Here is a 16951-nt window from a genome sequence, read left to right on the forward strand (position 1 = left end):
CTCTCCCCACTCTCCAGATTAAGACTTCCTGGAAGACAGGGACTTTTTATACTCATCTTTATTTGTCTCATTCTGCCTCAGAATACTTGCCACATTTACTCTAACAGTAAAACATTGTAGCAAACTGGTGGCCTTTCCTGCTTACTCTCTCTGGCATTCAAGTTTGCAATCCCTAGGGGGTGGGGGATTGGGATAGTCCAGTGATGGGTATTAAGGAGGGCACGTATTGCATGGTGCACTGGGTGTTATACGCAAGTAATGAATCATGGAACTTTACTTCAAAAACTAGGGATGTACTGTATGGTGACTAACATAACATAATAAAAAATTATTATAAAAAAATAAAAAATAAAATATATAGAACAAAAAAAAATTTGCAATCCCTACCAAGTGCTCAGTAAATTCAAGTTGTAGACATGAATGATATTCATAGGGTGATTCCTTAATCTCACCAGCGTCTGGAACACTATCTTTGAGCCTGAGAGAGGAACTGCTGTTTGGACCCACAACTCTACTGAGCCCCAGGTAACAAGGCCTGCAGCCACCACAGCATTTTCTTTCCCACTGAAACTTTAAGCATCCAGTCTTCTTCCTATTGTCTTTCATCTCACTCTGCAATTTACACAGGTTTTCGTATATTTGAGATATTTAAAATTTTTTTAATTTAACAATCTAAACAGAACTTGTTATATCTTGGTTACAGACCCCTTCTCAAAAGTGAGACGTTAGGCAAGAGAAAGGGAGGGGCTGGAGGGGAAACACCGGTATCTAAATTGGGGAAACCTAGTCACTTCCCAGAGCGAGCAAGGCCCCAGGTGGGAGGGGGGGGATTGGAAGCCGAGGACGCCACGTGACCTCGGGGGCCCCCGGGCTGAGTCGACCCCGCCCCTCCGCTTGCAGCCGGGGGGCGCATGCGCAGCCCGTGCTAGTGATGGAGGAGAGAAGATGGCGGAAGCGGAGTGAGTGACTTGCTGGTGACTGATGTCGTAACCGGGGGGCGAGTGGGACAGCGACATGTCCCCTAAGGGGAAAGCTCAAGGTTCTCTGGCGGGCAGTGCAGGGAAAGGGAGACCCAGGAGCTTCCTTATCGTTGAGGATCCCGCTTGGCCCTATCGGGGGGCGGAGGCCAACTGTAAGGGTCTAGTTACCTCCAGGCGGGAGCGCCCCTTCCGCCGTCTGATCCCAAATCGGCGGGGCCCTGCGCGCAGAGTCACCCCAGGGACCCCGATCGGTGGGGTCTTCCGGGAACTGAGCCCGGGTGGGCTCCTCAGGCGCTGTCATCCCTGCAAGTGGGCCCCGCGGGCAGCCTTGTGACGGATGCCCGCGCCGGGGGCCCGTGGAGGCTGGGGAGGGTTGGGCTGGCACTCCCAGGCCTCCTTCGCGCTCCCCTCCTTCCCGCGCCGGCGTCACCCCACTCCTCCTCAGTAGGAGAACCCGAGACGAGGTTGCTCACCGCCCTCCCCCGGGAGGCGTGGAGAAGGTGTCCCAGCGCGGGCCTTAGAGCGGAGGGTGGGGGGGGGGGTTGTTCTTGCGGGTCTGGACGGGCAGAAACACCCCAGAAAGAAGGACCTTATTTCCCTTGTATCTCTGGCTGCACTGTTGATGCCTCCTTAGAGGGCCGTATTCTTGTGTGGCGGTGTGGTGTGATGGTGTCCTTAGCTAGCTACTCAAACTTAGTGTTTCCTGGGTAGGCCTCTTGTGCACCAGGACTGCCAGCTGTATTTTGCAGACAGTACTACGCACAGACGGTGGAGTTAGCAAAATTGCTCTTTTGTGCCAGGTCTCCAAATGCAGTACAATGGTTTGGCCAGTTCTACTCACTGATGTTTAGATTTGTGCCCAGAATTTGGATTATCTGTGACCATTTTGGTTTGTTACTGAACAAACCTACCATGGGGTTTGAGTTTGAGGACGTGATTGCGCAGAAGAGCACTCTAAGAGGACCGGAATTTAAACTGGCTTTTTTCATATCACTGCTACATGTTTCAGAAGTGTTATGACAACCAGTAATTTGGTAAAAAGTTTACCTTATCTACCACTAAATCTGAATGATGTTGAATAGTTACCATATGATGCTGTGATTTGATGATTGAAAGGCAGTTTGAGAAACTATAAAAAAAACCAAAAACCAGAGAAGCATAAAGATGTGTGAGTCATTTACTAACCAGAAAAGTGAAGTCAGCTGTTTTCCTCCACTGTATTCCTTTCACTTTTCCTTTTATTAAATTGAGGTTTTTTTTCTTTTAATTTCTTGAAGAGCATATAAATACTATTTATGTAAATGATGTAAAGAACAAAGAATATTTGTACATAAAAGGACACCATATGGGAATAGCATATGCATGCACAATTAGTGCCAAATTCCTTTGTCTTTTCATGAAGTAGAAAGTGTTCTTGTTAACATTCTTGTTAATGATACTGATGTGATGTGTGTCAGATTTTGTTTCTCAGAAGAAAAGAGGGGTAAGAAAGGCAGATAAGACCAGTGTATTCTCAAGTGTGCTTTTCACCATTCTGGTGCATTTCTAACCCTACAAAAACTATTGTAGTTTTACTTTCTAACAATATTGAGGCCTTCAGAATTGACTTAAAATACAATGTTGTTTGAATGTATTCAAGTATTGATTCAGGGTTAAGTGGAAGTTTATATCACAATAATGAAGTGAATTTCAATATTGGAGGGGAGGAAATCAGAAAGTCTGGTACAGGGGTGCCTGGGTGGCACAGCGGTTAAGCGTCTGCCTTCGGCTCAGGGCGTGATCCCCCCGTTATGGGATCGAGCCCCACATCAGGCTCCTCGGCTGTGAGCCTGCTTCTTCCTCTCCCACTCCCCCTGCTTGTGTTCCCTCTCTCGCTGGCTGTCTCTCTCTCTGTCAAAAAAAAAAAAAAAAAATCTTTAAAAAAAAAAAAAAGAAAGTCTGGTACAAAAATGTACTTTATGAACTTTACTGTTCATACCTGAGGAAGGTGACATAATTGTGCTGTTTTCAGAATTTGGAGCAATTCTTTGTGAAAAGAGGTTTTGGTAAGGAAGTGGGAAAATTGTTGTCAGCTGCTTCTCTGATTTCCCAGAGTTATCTGCTTATAAGCGTAACCAGAGTTATTAGACGTAGTAAGGACGGTGTTGTAGACTAATTAGGGGAAAGCCAGTGTGAGTTAATAAAAAATTACTATTTTTTTTAATGTCAGTTCTGTGGTCAACATTGGGCTTAAACTTAGGACAACCCTGAGATCAAGAGTCATGTGCCCTACCCACTGAGCCAGCCAGACGCCCCTTAGAGCCCCATGTTAGGTGTGGCGATTACTTAAAAAATAAAATCTTTAAAAAATTATTTTTTAAATTAACTTATTTAATAGGAGTATATATTTTTAAAGCAGAGTGCATATGATAACCAGAAATAAGCTAATCAACACAAGTCCTTAGTCATGTTATTTTAATGTATAGATAAGAATTAATTTGTAATTAGTGTGGGCAAAAGAATACTCTGATGCTGCTTTCGTATTTTTCAGGTAGTTTAGTATTCTCTTATAAACCTGTTTTGGTTTCACTTATCTTTCAATAACAGAAAGATAAAGTTTAGGCCAGGATTTATTTAAGTTGCATACCCTGAATCATTTGAACACAAATTTAGTAGGTATCAGCTATCAAATACGCTACATATTTGTGAAGTACTTTTCCTTTCTAAGCGGTTATGGTGGCTGTGTGCGATCTATGCCATTTTGGGAGGGTCTTCTTAAAAATTTAGATCGTTGTTGATTATTTCTTTGAAATAATTAAATATTCTTTAAAGCCCATGAAATAATGCTTTTGCCAATGCAAATCCTTTGTGTTATCTGACAGATTCAAGGACCACAATACAGCTATGGATAATGAACCAAACCCTGGCACATCTTCTGTGTCTACAACAACCAGCAGCACCACTACCACCACCATCACCACTTCCTCCTCTCGAATGCAGCAACCACAGATCTCTGTCTACAGTGGCGCAGACCGACATGCTGTACAGGTATTTCAGTTAGAATGAGGGGGGAGACTGAGACTTAGAATGTCATTACTTTCCTCTTAAGCCAGATGAAGCTATTGTTTCACATCCTCAAATGAGTCACTTGATAGTCTCTAAATAAGTACAGTTAGAATTGTTAACATTTGAAACAATCAAAAAGTTATTTAATAGTCATTCTATTGAGAGGGCTTATATTTGTCAGCATGTGGCTTATAAAACCATATGTCAGGAAAATTATAATTGGAAGGTCTCTAGGTGCTGCTGCAACGCGGAGACATTCAACCTACAGCCTTAATATGCAGAATGGCTCTCGGTTTTTCTGGGTTCTTTTGTATTTGAACCCAAAATATAGACTTAAGAAGATCTATTCAGGTCTGTAGATGTGTTAAGAGGTTCATTTTAAACTCAAGTGGCCTAACAACTTAAGTAGGAGGATCCATTTAAAGCCCCTAGGGGCAGAGGGGGAAGGGAATGTTTAACTAGGAAAAGTTTTAGGTATTCGCTTGATTGAGAAAATTAATCTTTATAATAATGGAGGTTGAGACAGTATGGTATTGCATAAAAAGGGCATGGGCTTTGCAGTCTGATATGGTCTTTGTTTGAATTCCATTTTCTTAATCATTAGTAGCCCTGTAGTGTTGGCTGAGGGGCGTGATCTCTTTGCGCATGAGGAAACTGTATAATGAGGATGAGACCACCTAGTTCCTTAGTTACTATGAGGATTTTTAAAAAAAGATTCTCTTTATTTTGGAGAGAGAGCGTGAGTGCATGAGCTCAAGTGAGGGGAGGGGCAGGGGGGAGGAGGGAAGAGTGAGAGAGAGGGAGAGAGAGAGAGAGAAAGAGAGGGAGAGAGAATCCCAAGCAGACTCCTGGCTTTGTGCAGAGCTGGTCGTGGGGGCTCAATCTCAGGACCCTGAGATCATGATCTGAGCTGAAGCCAAGAATCAGAGGCTTAATCGACTGAGCCACCCTTTGCCCCAGTTATGAGGATTAAAGGAAGCATTAGAACTGTGTGGGGCGCAATATATATGCCCAGTCAATAATAATAGCTAATATTTATTGAGCAGTTGCTGTGTGCCAAGCATTTGATGAATGCTTTACATGGATTATCTCTTTTAATCCTCACTACACCTCTATGAAATAGATACTGTTATTATCTCCATTTTACAGATGGGAAAACCGATGTTTTAAGTGGGTTAAATAACTTTTCCTAAATTCACATAGCTAGTAGGTTGTCTGGTTTTAGAGTTGTGTCTTTAACCAGTCTGAGTTTTATTTTTTTTGTTATACCTGCTTATTCTCTCTATAATCTCCATAATTTCATTCTACTCTGAAAATAACTTACTTGTTTGCAACATATTCTTCTCTCCACTCCATTGCTATTTAACTGTCCTGTTGTTTAGGATTCTGAAGTTACCATGGGGTGGAATCAGAATTGGAGACTGAGTCAGTTCAGCAAAAGTTCAAACTGGAATGAGGAGTGTTTTAAATTTTCTTCAGCTTTCTTTGAGGCGAGGGATATAGGAGAGAGTATCCAGGTCTTTGAACACACAGATGATGTGGTATTTTAATGTGCCATTTTGATCTCTAGTTTTTACCTAAGCTGGACGTGTTAATAAAAAATAAAGTGTTACAGGATATGTGTAGATATACATGTATCTCAGAAATAGCACTAACACTAGTTCTTATGAAGTCATATAATTGCTTCCCCTTAAATGTAACCAAATCAATATTTATTGAATTACCTAAGGAGTTCTTTAATACCTTCCAGCATTCTTTTTCAGTCCTATGAATCCCCTTGCCCTCTTCATTTCTTTAGAGGAATAATATAAGAACAGTGTGTTGTATTTTAACTCGTATTTATACAAGAGTCTCTCTCCTATGAGTGTATGGTTGAATGGATGAAAGACTATGCTGACAATAGAAGAAATGACTACACTCTGACAAAAATGTGTCAAATAGATTATTCATTTGTTGTTTCAGTTTGATTTTAGTTTTGTTATGTAATTTAAAGAACATATATAGATTTACCTGACCAAAAAGACATACTGTTGTAATTTTAAATCACTTAATGCTAGTCTATAGTCTTCTACAACTGGAGGTCAAAAGCCTACATTGATTTTGTGACAAGAGTCTGTAGCAGGTTTAGCGATCTATAGTTGGAGAGATGAGATATGAATACATGAAAGTAAACACAAGGAAATATATTTTCTTGAAATTTGGATAAAGAGATTCATTGCTTTGTGGTTCATGGTGTTCTGACTCAGACCTCAAGCTGTAGGATTATGGCTCTATTTACTCCCTTAGCTCTGAAAACTCTGTGCTTTGATGCTGAGATTAGGGTTTTGTGCTGTTTCAGAGTCACTGTGGGCTCAATGTGACTTTGAGACGTGGTTGCAGAGGACTGGCGTAGTCTGACTTATGGGTTTGGACAGATAAAGGATTTTTCTCTGTTTTTAGAATACTTGACTTTACATTTATCTTTTTGTGAAGTTTCAGGCTCAGATTTTATATTTCATTAACATATTCACAGTAATTAACACTTTCTCAGGAATTTTTTTTTTTTAAAGATTTTATTTATTTATTTGACAGAGATAGAGACAGCCAGCGAGAGAGAGAACACAAGCAGGGGGAGTGGGAGAGGAAGAAGCAGGCTCATAGCGGAGGAGCCTGGTGTGGGGCTCAATCCCATAACGCCGGGATCACGCCCTGAGCCGAAGGCAGGCGCTTAAGTGCTGTGCCACCCAGGCGCCCCAAGGAATTTTTTTTTTTTTTTTTAGTTAGAATAGCTTTATTCCATGTTGAAAGAAATCTGACATTTATTTATTTATTTTTTTAAAGATTTTATTTATTTGAGAGAGAGAGAGACAGCCAGTGAAAGAGGGAACACAAGCAGGGGGAGTGGGAGAGGAAGAAGCAGCCTCGCAGCAGAGGAGCCTGATGCCGGGCTCGATCCCAGAACGCCGGGATCACTCCCTGAGCCGAAAGCAGACGCTTAATGACTGAGGCACCCAGGCGCCCCAGGAATCTGACATTTAAAAAAAATTTAAGAGAGTAGTTAATAATTTAAAACATGAAACAGCCTTATAATTTTATGTGATTATTAATATAATACTACTCAGATTTTTTTCAGACATTTAAAGAAAAGTACAGGGGCGCCTGGGTGGCACAGCGGTTAAGCGTCTGCCTTCGGCTCAGGGCGTGATCCCGGCGTTATGGGATCGAGTCCCACATCAGGCTCCTCAGCTGTGAGCCTGCTTCTTCCTCTCCCACTCCCCCTACTTGTGTTCCCTCTCTCGCTGGCTGTCTCTCTGTCAAATAAATAAATAAAATCTTAAAAAATAAAAAAAAAATAAAAAAAAATAAAGAAAAGTACAAATGAGAAGGTAAAAATCGCCTCAAATCTAGTTATCTATTGGTAGTCTTTTAATGTTTTTCTGAATATTCTTCAAATATTTTAATATAAAAATGGTATCTTACTCTATACACTATTTAGTAATCTGCTTTTTTCACCTAATGATATATTTGGGAATTTTTGTTGTTGTTGATAAATGTAGATATGTCTGTGTTCAATACATAGTAGCTCCTAGGTACGTGTGGCTATTTATATTAAATTTTAGTAGAATTAAAAACTGATTTCTTAGTTGCATTAACTGCATTTGTAAGTATTCAGGAGACGCGTGTGGCTAGTGGCTGTTATATTGGACAGCACTGATCTACAGTAAATTTTTTTTTTTTTTTTTTTTTTTGGGNTTTTTTTTTTTTTTTGAGAGAGAAAGAGAGCTGCGGGGAGGGGATGGGGGAGAGTGAGAGAGAATCTTAAGCAGGCTCAATGCCCAGTGTGGAGCCCGACACAGGGCTCAATCTCACGACCGTGAGATCATGAAATCAAGACCTGACCTGAGCCGAAGTCAAGAGTCAGACCTTCAACTGACTGAGCCACCCAGGCACCTCTGTGTTACCATTTGTAACAACTGCAGGGTTATGCATATTCTTCTTTACACCCAAGCCCTGAATTCTACTAAGTTTTATCTAAAATAGTTACACCAATTTGCATTTTTACTAACACTATGTGGGAGTATCTGTTTTGCCATTTAGTGGTAATACTCTTTTAAATCTTTACTTATCTGAAAGTTGGAAAATAGTCTCTTGTTTTAATTTGTAAATTTTGACTACTAATGAGATTGAAGATCTTTTCAAGTGCTTATTTGGTTCTTTTTTTCTTTCGTGAATTGCCTCTTCTGGGTGGTTTAATTTGTATAAATAAGTGAGTCTCGATGATATGTCACAAGGAGAGAACTATGTTAATAAACTTGACATTGAATATTAAAGTAGTGAAATTTTAAGCTGTCGGTGTTTTTATACTTTATTTTATAGTTAAGATTAATGTTAAGATCATGGCTTGACCTTAGTTCACTTGACTCCTCACAGGTCATTCAGCAGGCCTTGCACCGCCCCCCCAGCTCCGCGGCTCAGTACCTGCAGCAGATGTACGCGGCTCAGCAGCAGCACCTGATGCTGCACACTGCGGCTCTTCAGCAGCAGCACCTAAGCGGCTCCCAGCTTCAGAGCCTGGCTGCTGTTCAGGTGAGACTTAGATAATGAAGACTTTCTGAGGCTCACGTTGACATAAAGTTGACATTATTTGCAGATAATTACTGAAAATAAATGCATTGGGTATTATTTCAGAATTCTCAAATGTCCTGTGATAATTTTTTCTTAAAGAAATTAATAGGTGGCCAAATGGAAGTTAATTAAAGAAATACGGATTTGTTGTATATGGTGCTTGGTCGCTAGCCACTGCTTTTTATCTGCATTGCAGAAATACTATGCTAGTGTCATGAATTTGTGTATCAAATTGTGTACAACAGTGAATCCTTTGGGTTGCGTGAATTGTATTTTCATTTCAATGAAAAAAGGTTTTTTTTAATGTAAGTAATTTACATTCATTAAAAAAATCGAACTGTATAAAATTGTTTGTAAGAGGCAAAGTGGAGGTGTTCCTTTTCCAGACTCACTACTGTTTTTCATTCTTCAGAGGTGGCCGCTGCTTAATACGTATCATTCCAGAAATTTTCTAATATATGTATCCATGCACCTTTCTAATATCTGCATACTTTTCCTACTGATAACAGGATAATTTTATGATTAAATGCTGTTTTAAAAAAGATTTTCTTTATTCTGTTTATTTAAATAAAACTATATGTGAGATTTAATCTGAAGTCTTCTTACTAGAGGATCATCTCAGTTGCCCAAACCTGAAAAAGAGTTACTTCTGTTAGAAACACATCCCCAGCTGTTGCTTCTTCATAGTGTAATTTTAAATAAGCTCATGTTCATGATACAAGTTAGGAAACTGAAACCCACTGGCAGTTGATGTAGCTCCAATTTCTTTTTCATAATGTTGGAATGGTGGTTCCCCTTCAAAGAAGACAGAGAGCTGATGAGTAAAACTGACAATGAGTGCAGCTATTGAAATAAGATTAGCCTTTGGGTCCTCTGTTTTCGTCGTTCAGCTTTTTCTTTTCTTCATACTCTGGCCAAAGCTTAATCTATGTTGACTGTGAAATGGATTGGTTTATAATGTAGATGTTTTGAGTTCAATCGTGGTTTTGTGGTATCCTGGTACCAAAAGCTTTTAACTTCAGATTCTTATAGATCTATTATAAAGGTCTTATTATTTTAGGCAAGTTTGTCCAGTGGAAGACCATCTACATCCCCCACAGGAAGTGTCACACAGCAGTCAAGTATGTCGCAGACATCTGTAAGTGCCCTATTTTTTTTCCTGGATTTAAAAATTTTAACTACTGTTTTCTAAAAGTAAACTGTTAATATTTACAAAGTTGCTGTTGTGATTTGTTGATTGCTAATTAAGTAATAAGCGCCTAGAAATAGAAATGTTAAGTTTCAAGATTTCAGGACTAATGTGAAGCTTCTGAAAATCCGAGTCTTAAAAAAAGTATTTTTTATTATTTCTTATCCATGTTTTCCCACTGATTTTGTTCAGATCTTATGTGATTCAAAATGATTGCAGTTTTCAGTGTGTATTGAAAGCCTGAAATATCCAGTGCAAGGGATATTAGGCCGTGCATTTACTGTGATATACTATGATATACTAAAGAATGTTAACTCTTGGTACACATCTAAATGATTCTAGCTTTTTCTAGGCACCTCCCATTTTAGAAATTAATACTTTTCAGTTATGCTTACTTATCTCGACCAAATTTACAAGTATCCATTCATGATAATGTAATTTATTTTGAGAAAGGAGTAAATCTGATTTGCTATATTAAACATGTATACTGGGAAATTGTACAAATTTTCCAGTTAAAAGAAATTTATAGGCATGGTAATACTGGCTTAACTTTTTACTTTGATTTGGTTTCAAATTGGAAGAATAATAGACATTTCTGTATATTCTTTACTCAGATTCACCAGTTGGCATTTGGCTCATTGCTTTATCATTCATTCTTTCTCTCTACATATATACATATAGGTATATCTTTTTCTGAACCATTTGCAGATAAGTTGTGACATGTTCCTTTACTTCTAAATACTTTGATATGTATTTCCTAGGAACAAAGTTGTTCTTTTACAGAGCAACATGAAAATAAGATGATTCAGGAAATTTAACATTGATACAGTGTAGTCCACTTTCACATTTCATCAGTTGTTCCAGATTTCTCTCCCTCATCACTGTAGATGTTATAGACCAGATAATTCTTCGTTGTGGGGGGGACTATACTGTGCATTATAGGATGCTTACCAGCATTCCTAGCTTCCGCCCCCTAGATACTAGTAGGCTGTGGCTCTCCTGCTTGCCATAGTGTGACAACCAAAAATGTCTCTAGACCCTGGCAAATGTTCCCTGGAGGGCACACCTGCCTCTGGTTGAGATCCATTAAGTTAACCTAATCATATCCTTTCTAGCTATTTTTTCCTGATCCAGGAGGATAACACTTTGATACTTTATAAAATTGACTCCAGTAGAATTTAGTTTGTAGATTGCCAAGAAATTGAAGATGAACTTGTGTTGTATTTCTTTAGCTAGGGGTTTGGTCTTTGCTGAATATATATATATATATATATATGCATATGGTTATTTTTCTGGCTGTTGATCTTTTTTTTTTTTTTTTTTTTTTTTTTTTTTTTTAAGAGAGGGTGAGAGAAAGGCAGGGGAGGGGCAGGCGGAGGGAGAGACTCTTGAGTGGCTCTACGCCCTGTGCTGAGCCTGTTGTGGGGCTCGATCTCACAACCCTGAGATCAGGATCTGAGCCAAAATGAGGTGTTGGACGCTTAACTGACTGAGCCATGACATTTTTAATTAAAAAATTCTATTCTTTTTTAGCATGGAAGTATCCCGGAACATAAATAAAATTAGTTAAGAAATTATTTATGACTTGAAAATGTTAGACTGAAGAAAATGAAAAATTTAAGTAGTGTAATCTAGCCCTAAGCATTAATACTACAATTATGGTTATTGATGTCATGTCTGTCTTTAATACGTTGGTAGTTAAGGCAAGCACTGATAAACATTTGTGGTCTGGTTAAAAAAATTATAGACAATTGTTTTATTCTATGAAATACTGGAATAACATTAGGGTATATATGTATAAAGAGAGGTATTTTTGAATTTTTTCAAATTATTAAAAGAAATCCCGTTAAACTATTTTTCTCTCATTATGGGGGCGCCTGGGTGGCACAGCGGTTAAGCGTCTGCCTTCGGCTCAGGGCGTGATCCCGGTGTTATGGGATCGAGCCCCACATCAGGCTCCTCTGCTATGAGCCTGCTTCTTCCTCTCCCACTCCCCCTGCTTGTGTTCCCTCTCTCGCTGGCTGTCTCTCTGTCGAATAAATAAATAAAATCTTTAAAAAAAAAACAAACAAACAATTTTTCTCTCATTATGATTTTATGTATGTGACTTTCACAGAAATTATAATTCCAGTGATTGTGTTTATTTTTTATGATGTTAGTGCTGCTTGTCATAAACCAGGCAGCCTTGTATGATAAAGTATGCCAGAACCTGTGAGTGGTTGGTGGGGGAAGGAGAACAGATGTCCAGGGGAAAAAAAAAAAAAAGGAATAGTGCATTGCATTTGCTTCATTTTCTATCCCAGCTGAATAATAATAGCTCAAGTGAGTTGACTAGGTGTCCAAATTATGATACCAAGGTATCTTAGTGAATATGGGTCAGTCTCCAAAAGAGTGGCAGGACATGGTAGCAGAAATCTCTAGGTAATAATAATAATGACCCATGTTAGGTGGCAGTCTAGAAATTTTCAGAATTTTGGTTATTTCGAGGTGGGGTTCCAGATTAACGGTGAAAGCCCGTGGGGAAGGGTCCAGCCTCCAGTAGAAAAAAGGACTAGAATGTAGGTGGTCAAGTCATCAGCCAGGTAAACTTGGGTTTAGAGTAGGAGTGGGATCCCAGTGGGGAAATGGAGTATGATTAAACAGTGTAATCATTATGACCTGGGGAAACTGGAGAAGGCTTTTGTTAATTAAATATATAGGTAAATAGTGAGTGCCAGCATCCTCTTCTTTCCTCTCATCAAAACAAAGACTAATTCTAGACACTGATGAGTAGTGAGAGTGGTGGTTTTATGATTGTTTGGCTCTAAAACTAGTTGGGACTGAGTGTTTAGTTTGATGTCTCCGTACTTTTACTGAACAGGACTTAGATTTAGTTAAATTTGATTTGTCAAAATGAAATCTAAACCATTTTAAAGCATCAACTAAGTTAAAAAACATGTTTGAAAATATATTTTACATTAGGGTGCACTCTTGGTGTTGTATAATCTATGCATTTGGATATACCCCCATTTTTTACAGAAATGTATTCAAACTGTGTTTAAAATGCCCTCTTGAAATTATTTTCAGGGAGTCTTTAGCAGCCAATTCATTGTAAATTCTCAATGTTTCATTGCTCAATAAAGAAGTTCCATAACAAAAAAAAAAAGAAAAGAAAATATATTTGTACCTTGTAGGTCAACCAGCTTATATTTGTGAAATAACGAAGGCTCTTTTATAGTGGTGAGATAAACAATGATTCACAAAAGACCTGCACTGGTAATTTTCAAAAGAAAGACTATTTCTGGCTTTTAAACATGTGGAAATGTATTTGCCGTATTAGTAATAAAGAAATGTATGTAGAAATAACAATGACATCTTTCAAATTAGAAAACAAGGAAAAACACTGAGCCAGTACCTGTTCTTGGCAAGGATATGAGAAAGTAGATACACTCATGCACAATCAGTGGGAATATATTTTGGTACAACTTTTCTGGAGGATTATTTGACAATGGGTATGAAAATTTAAACTGTGCATTCCCTTTCACTTATCACTGTTATTTTTAGTGATGTCATTTACTAAAAATGGTAGATAATTATGACAGATAATCATGTAAAAATGACATAATTATGCAAATATGCATGGTTTATAATAGTGAAAAATCATAAACAATATAAATAAGTGGCCATTAATTGAAGATTAAATTATAGTTAATTCATACAGAGGAATACCGTAGCTAATAAAAAATGCTGTATGGGTGTATACTGAGAGACTTAGATTTTCATTAGGTATTAAGTGAAAAAAGCAAAAATATACGATCTCATAAGTTACTTAGGTTGTTCTATTTTCAGTTCTAAAATTTCCATTTGGTTCTTATTTATATCTTCTATTTGCTGAGAGATTTTGCTTTTTCATTCAAGTGGGCTCATGTTGCTTGTTCAAAGCATTTTTATGATGACTGCTTTAAAATCTGTCTGAATTATCGTATCTCTTTCATCTTGGTGTTGGCATCTACTTATTGATTGTCTTTTTTATTCAGCTTGGTCTTTCTGGTTCTTGGTATGAGTGATTTTTGATTGAAACCTCAACATTTTGAGTGTTATGAGACTATGGATCGTATTTAAACTTTGTGTTTTGGCTGGCTTCTGAAAAGGAATGTGTTCCAACTCCTTAATACTCTCTGAGGGTGGAAGTCCAGGTTAACCATTTGGTCTCCATTGACACCTGAGAGGGTGCTTCTCATAAGTGCTGGGGGGGTGGGTGGTGAGAGGTCTGGCTCCTCACTAGACCTTCATGGATGCATCCCTGGCTGGAGGGGGTGGGGGGAGGGAATAAGAATGCCATGTTATGGCTCCCCACTTGGTCTCCACTGATACCTTAGGGATGGGGTGGGTTGGTAGTGGTAGTCTATTCCTGCATGGCTGGGATGAAAGTCCTGGCTCTCTACCTCACCTTCTCGGATGCTTATCCATTGGAGGGATTAGGGGAATTGGGGTGCCTTGTTACAACCTGGTATAGGTGGAAGTCTTTACTGGTGTGGGTGGGGCCACAGCGTTTTTCTGTGGTGTTTGGCTGGAGTTGAGCAATTGTCTAAAAGTTTTCTATGTTGCTAGGAAGTCTCTTTCTTGTTCCTTTGGCTAGAAAGAGCAGGCTTCTTTTGGGTCTTTGTTTGTTTGCACCCATTTGTATTTCTGGGTTACAGACTTTTTCAGCTCTAAGTTTGGCTTATATAAGACAAAAGGAAAACCCATGGAGCTCACAACCACATGGTTCTGTATGTTCTGAGGTCCCTAGCCAGTCTGCTTTTCTCCATCTTGCGGGATCTTATGCTTATTATATATGTTACATTCAGTGTTTTTAGTTATATTTAGGGGAAAGAGTAGGGAAAAGTATGTCTGTTTCTGGAAACAGAATTCCTAAAATTTAACTTTTTAGGAAATTATGTATCTGATTTTTCAAGAAGAAAATCTGTAATACACAACAAATTGTCAATCAGTGGTTATCTCTGAGGAAGTAGGTTGAAGAGCTTTATTTTGTTAAATTTTTTTTTTTTTAAGATTTTATTTATTTATTTGACAGAGATAGAGACAGCCAGCGAGAGAGGGAACACAAGCAGGGGGAGTGGGAGAGGAAGAAGCAGGCTCATAGCAGAAGAGCCTGATGTGGGGCGATCCCACAACGCCGGGATCACGCCCTGAGCCGAAGGCAGACGCTTAACCGCTGTGCCACCCAGGCGCCCCTATTTTGTTAAATTTTTATAAAGATTTTATTTATCTGAGAGAGAGTGAGAGAGCATGAGCGAGCATGGGAGGGGAGGGGAGGGGGGGACGCAGGTTCCCCGCTCAGCAGGGAGCCCAACGTGAGGCTCCCTCCCTGGTTGCAGGGATCATGACCTGAGCCAAAAGCAGACGCTCAACTGACTGGCGCCCCTATTTTGTTAATTTTTATATTGCCTAAATAAAACATGAATATACTCTTGTTGTCTAAGGGACAGACAATAAAAATGTGTAGAGTAAAAGGGACATCCCTTTTCAGTAGTCCCTTCTGCCGTGAAAAAGTTCTGTGTGAAGCTTTTCTATTTTATTACTGTTTCTATACCTAAATGTAAATAGATAGGCCTGTGGTTAATTTTATTTGTTTTAATATAAGTGAAGTTCTGTCATTCTCTATGCTTTTGCTTCATTGAGTATTTTCAGCTGGAAAGGATTATGTAGCTGAAAATTGCAGTCATAAGTCTCTAAATGACTCAAGGGCTGTTTGTATCTCATTCCCTTTCTCTTTCTTTGTTGTTTTTTGGTCCCAGAATCTACATTAATCCCAGATGTTTTGACTTTAATTCACTGTACTATTTAGCCAAAAAGGGAAAAAAAACGTCGTTTGTCATAGCTTTCTAGTTATGGTGCTAGACAAGATGAGCTTTTGAAGCCGGGTTAGTTTTATGGTTTTTTTCATTCATACATTCACTCATTCATCAAATATTTATTGAGCATTTAATATGTGCCAAAACCCTTTAGGTACTGGGAGCACAGCAACACAACAGACAAACTCTCTGCTCTTAATGGTGCTAGGGATAGACAGATGGTAAACTGGTATATAATATGTCAGATGGTAAGTGCTGTAAAGAAATCAAGAAAGGGGAATGGGATGAGGGAATTTGCTGTTTTAACTAGGGTGGTCAGGGAAGGCATTGCTAATAAAGATGGTATTTGAAGGAGAGAGAGAGGGAGGCAAAAATGCTCAAGGAACAGAAAGGAAGGTATTGTGACTGGAGTAGAATGAGAGAGTGGGAGTGTGGTTAGAGATGACATTAGAGAGGTAATTGTAATCCAATCATGAGGAGATTATGAAACTCTTTTACTCGAGTTGGGAAGCTATTGGAAAGCTGTTTCAGTAGGGAAGCCACGTGATCTCAGGTTTTAACTTAGCGACACTGTTAGTAGGTTCTAAGGGGAGAGATGGAAGCAGGGAGAGCAGGTAAGTGATTCTTGTAGTAATCTAAGAGAGGTTGGTGGCTTGCACTGTGATGGTGACAGTAGATGTGGTGAAAAGCGGTTGGCCAGATTCTAGATATTTTTTTTCACCAATATTTTATTACAGAAATTCGTATATGTTTTAAAAGCAGAGCTAATAGGGTATAATGATGGATTGAATCACAGATGTGAGGAAAGGTGAATAGTCAAGGATAACTCTAGTATTTTGGCCTGCACATCTGGAAGGATCTGACAAAGCAGATGTTGGAGAAGAAAATCAGGAGTTCAGTTTTGGGCCTTCTGACTTTGTGGTGGATGTAGAATAAGCATTGAATATATGAGTTTGGAGTTCATGTGGAGGACTGGTGATTAGTGATGTCTTGTGACTCTCATTGAAAATTGAAGTCACAAGGAAGAGTACATGATGACTTTACTACCAATCTGGGTTATCATGAAAGATTGGTAGAACAGAAGAGATGAGGGACATGGGTTCTAGTCCTCATTCTGTGACGGACTGGTGGTGTGACTTAGGTCCAGTCATTTAGACTCCTTAGTCATTTATATATACCCCAGTTTTCTTCTGTGTACAATTCAGTTGTCTAATTACGTGGTTTTTATTACTCTTTTCATCCAGATAACCCTGGGTCTAGATCAAGGAGGAGGTTTAGTAGAGGGTGTTTTACGC

The 16951-nt window shown here is 39.0% G+C and overlaps 1 protein-coding gene across 12 annotated transcripts in view; it reads left to right on the forward strand.

Moving 5' to 3' along the window:
* The first annotated feature begins 897 nt into the window (after positions 1-897).
* Positions 898-16951, forward strand: part of PHC3 (polyhomeotic homolog 3) — a 78263-nt gene continuing 62209 nt past the window's right edge. For 8 of the 12 annotated variants that reach the window (XR_857092.3, XM_011226994.3, XM_002920832.4 and 5 more), the window contains exons 1-4: positions 898-959; positions 3842-4007; positions 8436-8591; positions 9691-9768. Coding sequence is in view for 11 of the 12 variants with exons in the window: in XM_011226994.3 (XP_011225296.1) it covers positions 946-959; positions 3842-4007; positions 8436-8591; positions 9691-9768 (414 nt within the window). In the remaining variant the exon portion in view is untranslated. Of the gene's footprint in view, positions 1133-3841; positions 4008-8435; positions 8592-9675; positions 9769-16951 lie in introns of those variants that run through there. The other 4 variants (XM_019801350.2, XM_034663101.1, XM_034663094.1 and 1 more) reach the window with 4 other exon arrangements.

Source organism: Ailuropoda melanoleuca, chromosome 1 (genome assembly GCF_002007445.2).
Source record: "Ailuropoda melanoleuca isolate Jingjing chromosome 1, ASM200744v2, whole genome shotgun sequence".
NCBI lineage: Eukaryota > Metazoa > Chordata > Mammalia > Carnivora > Ursidae > Ailuropoda > Ailuropoda melanoleuca.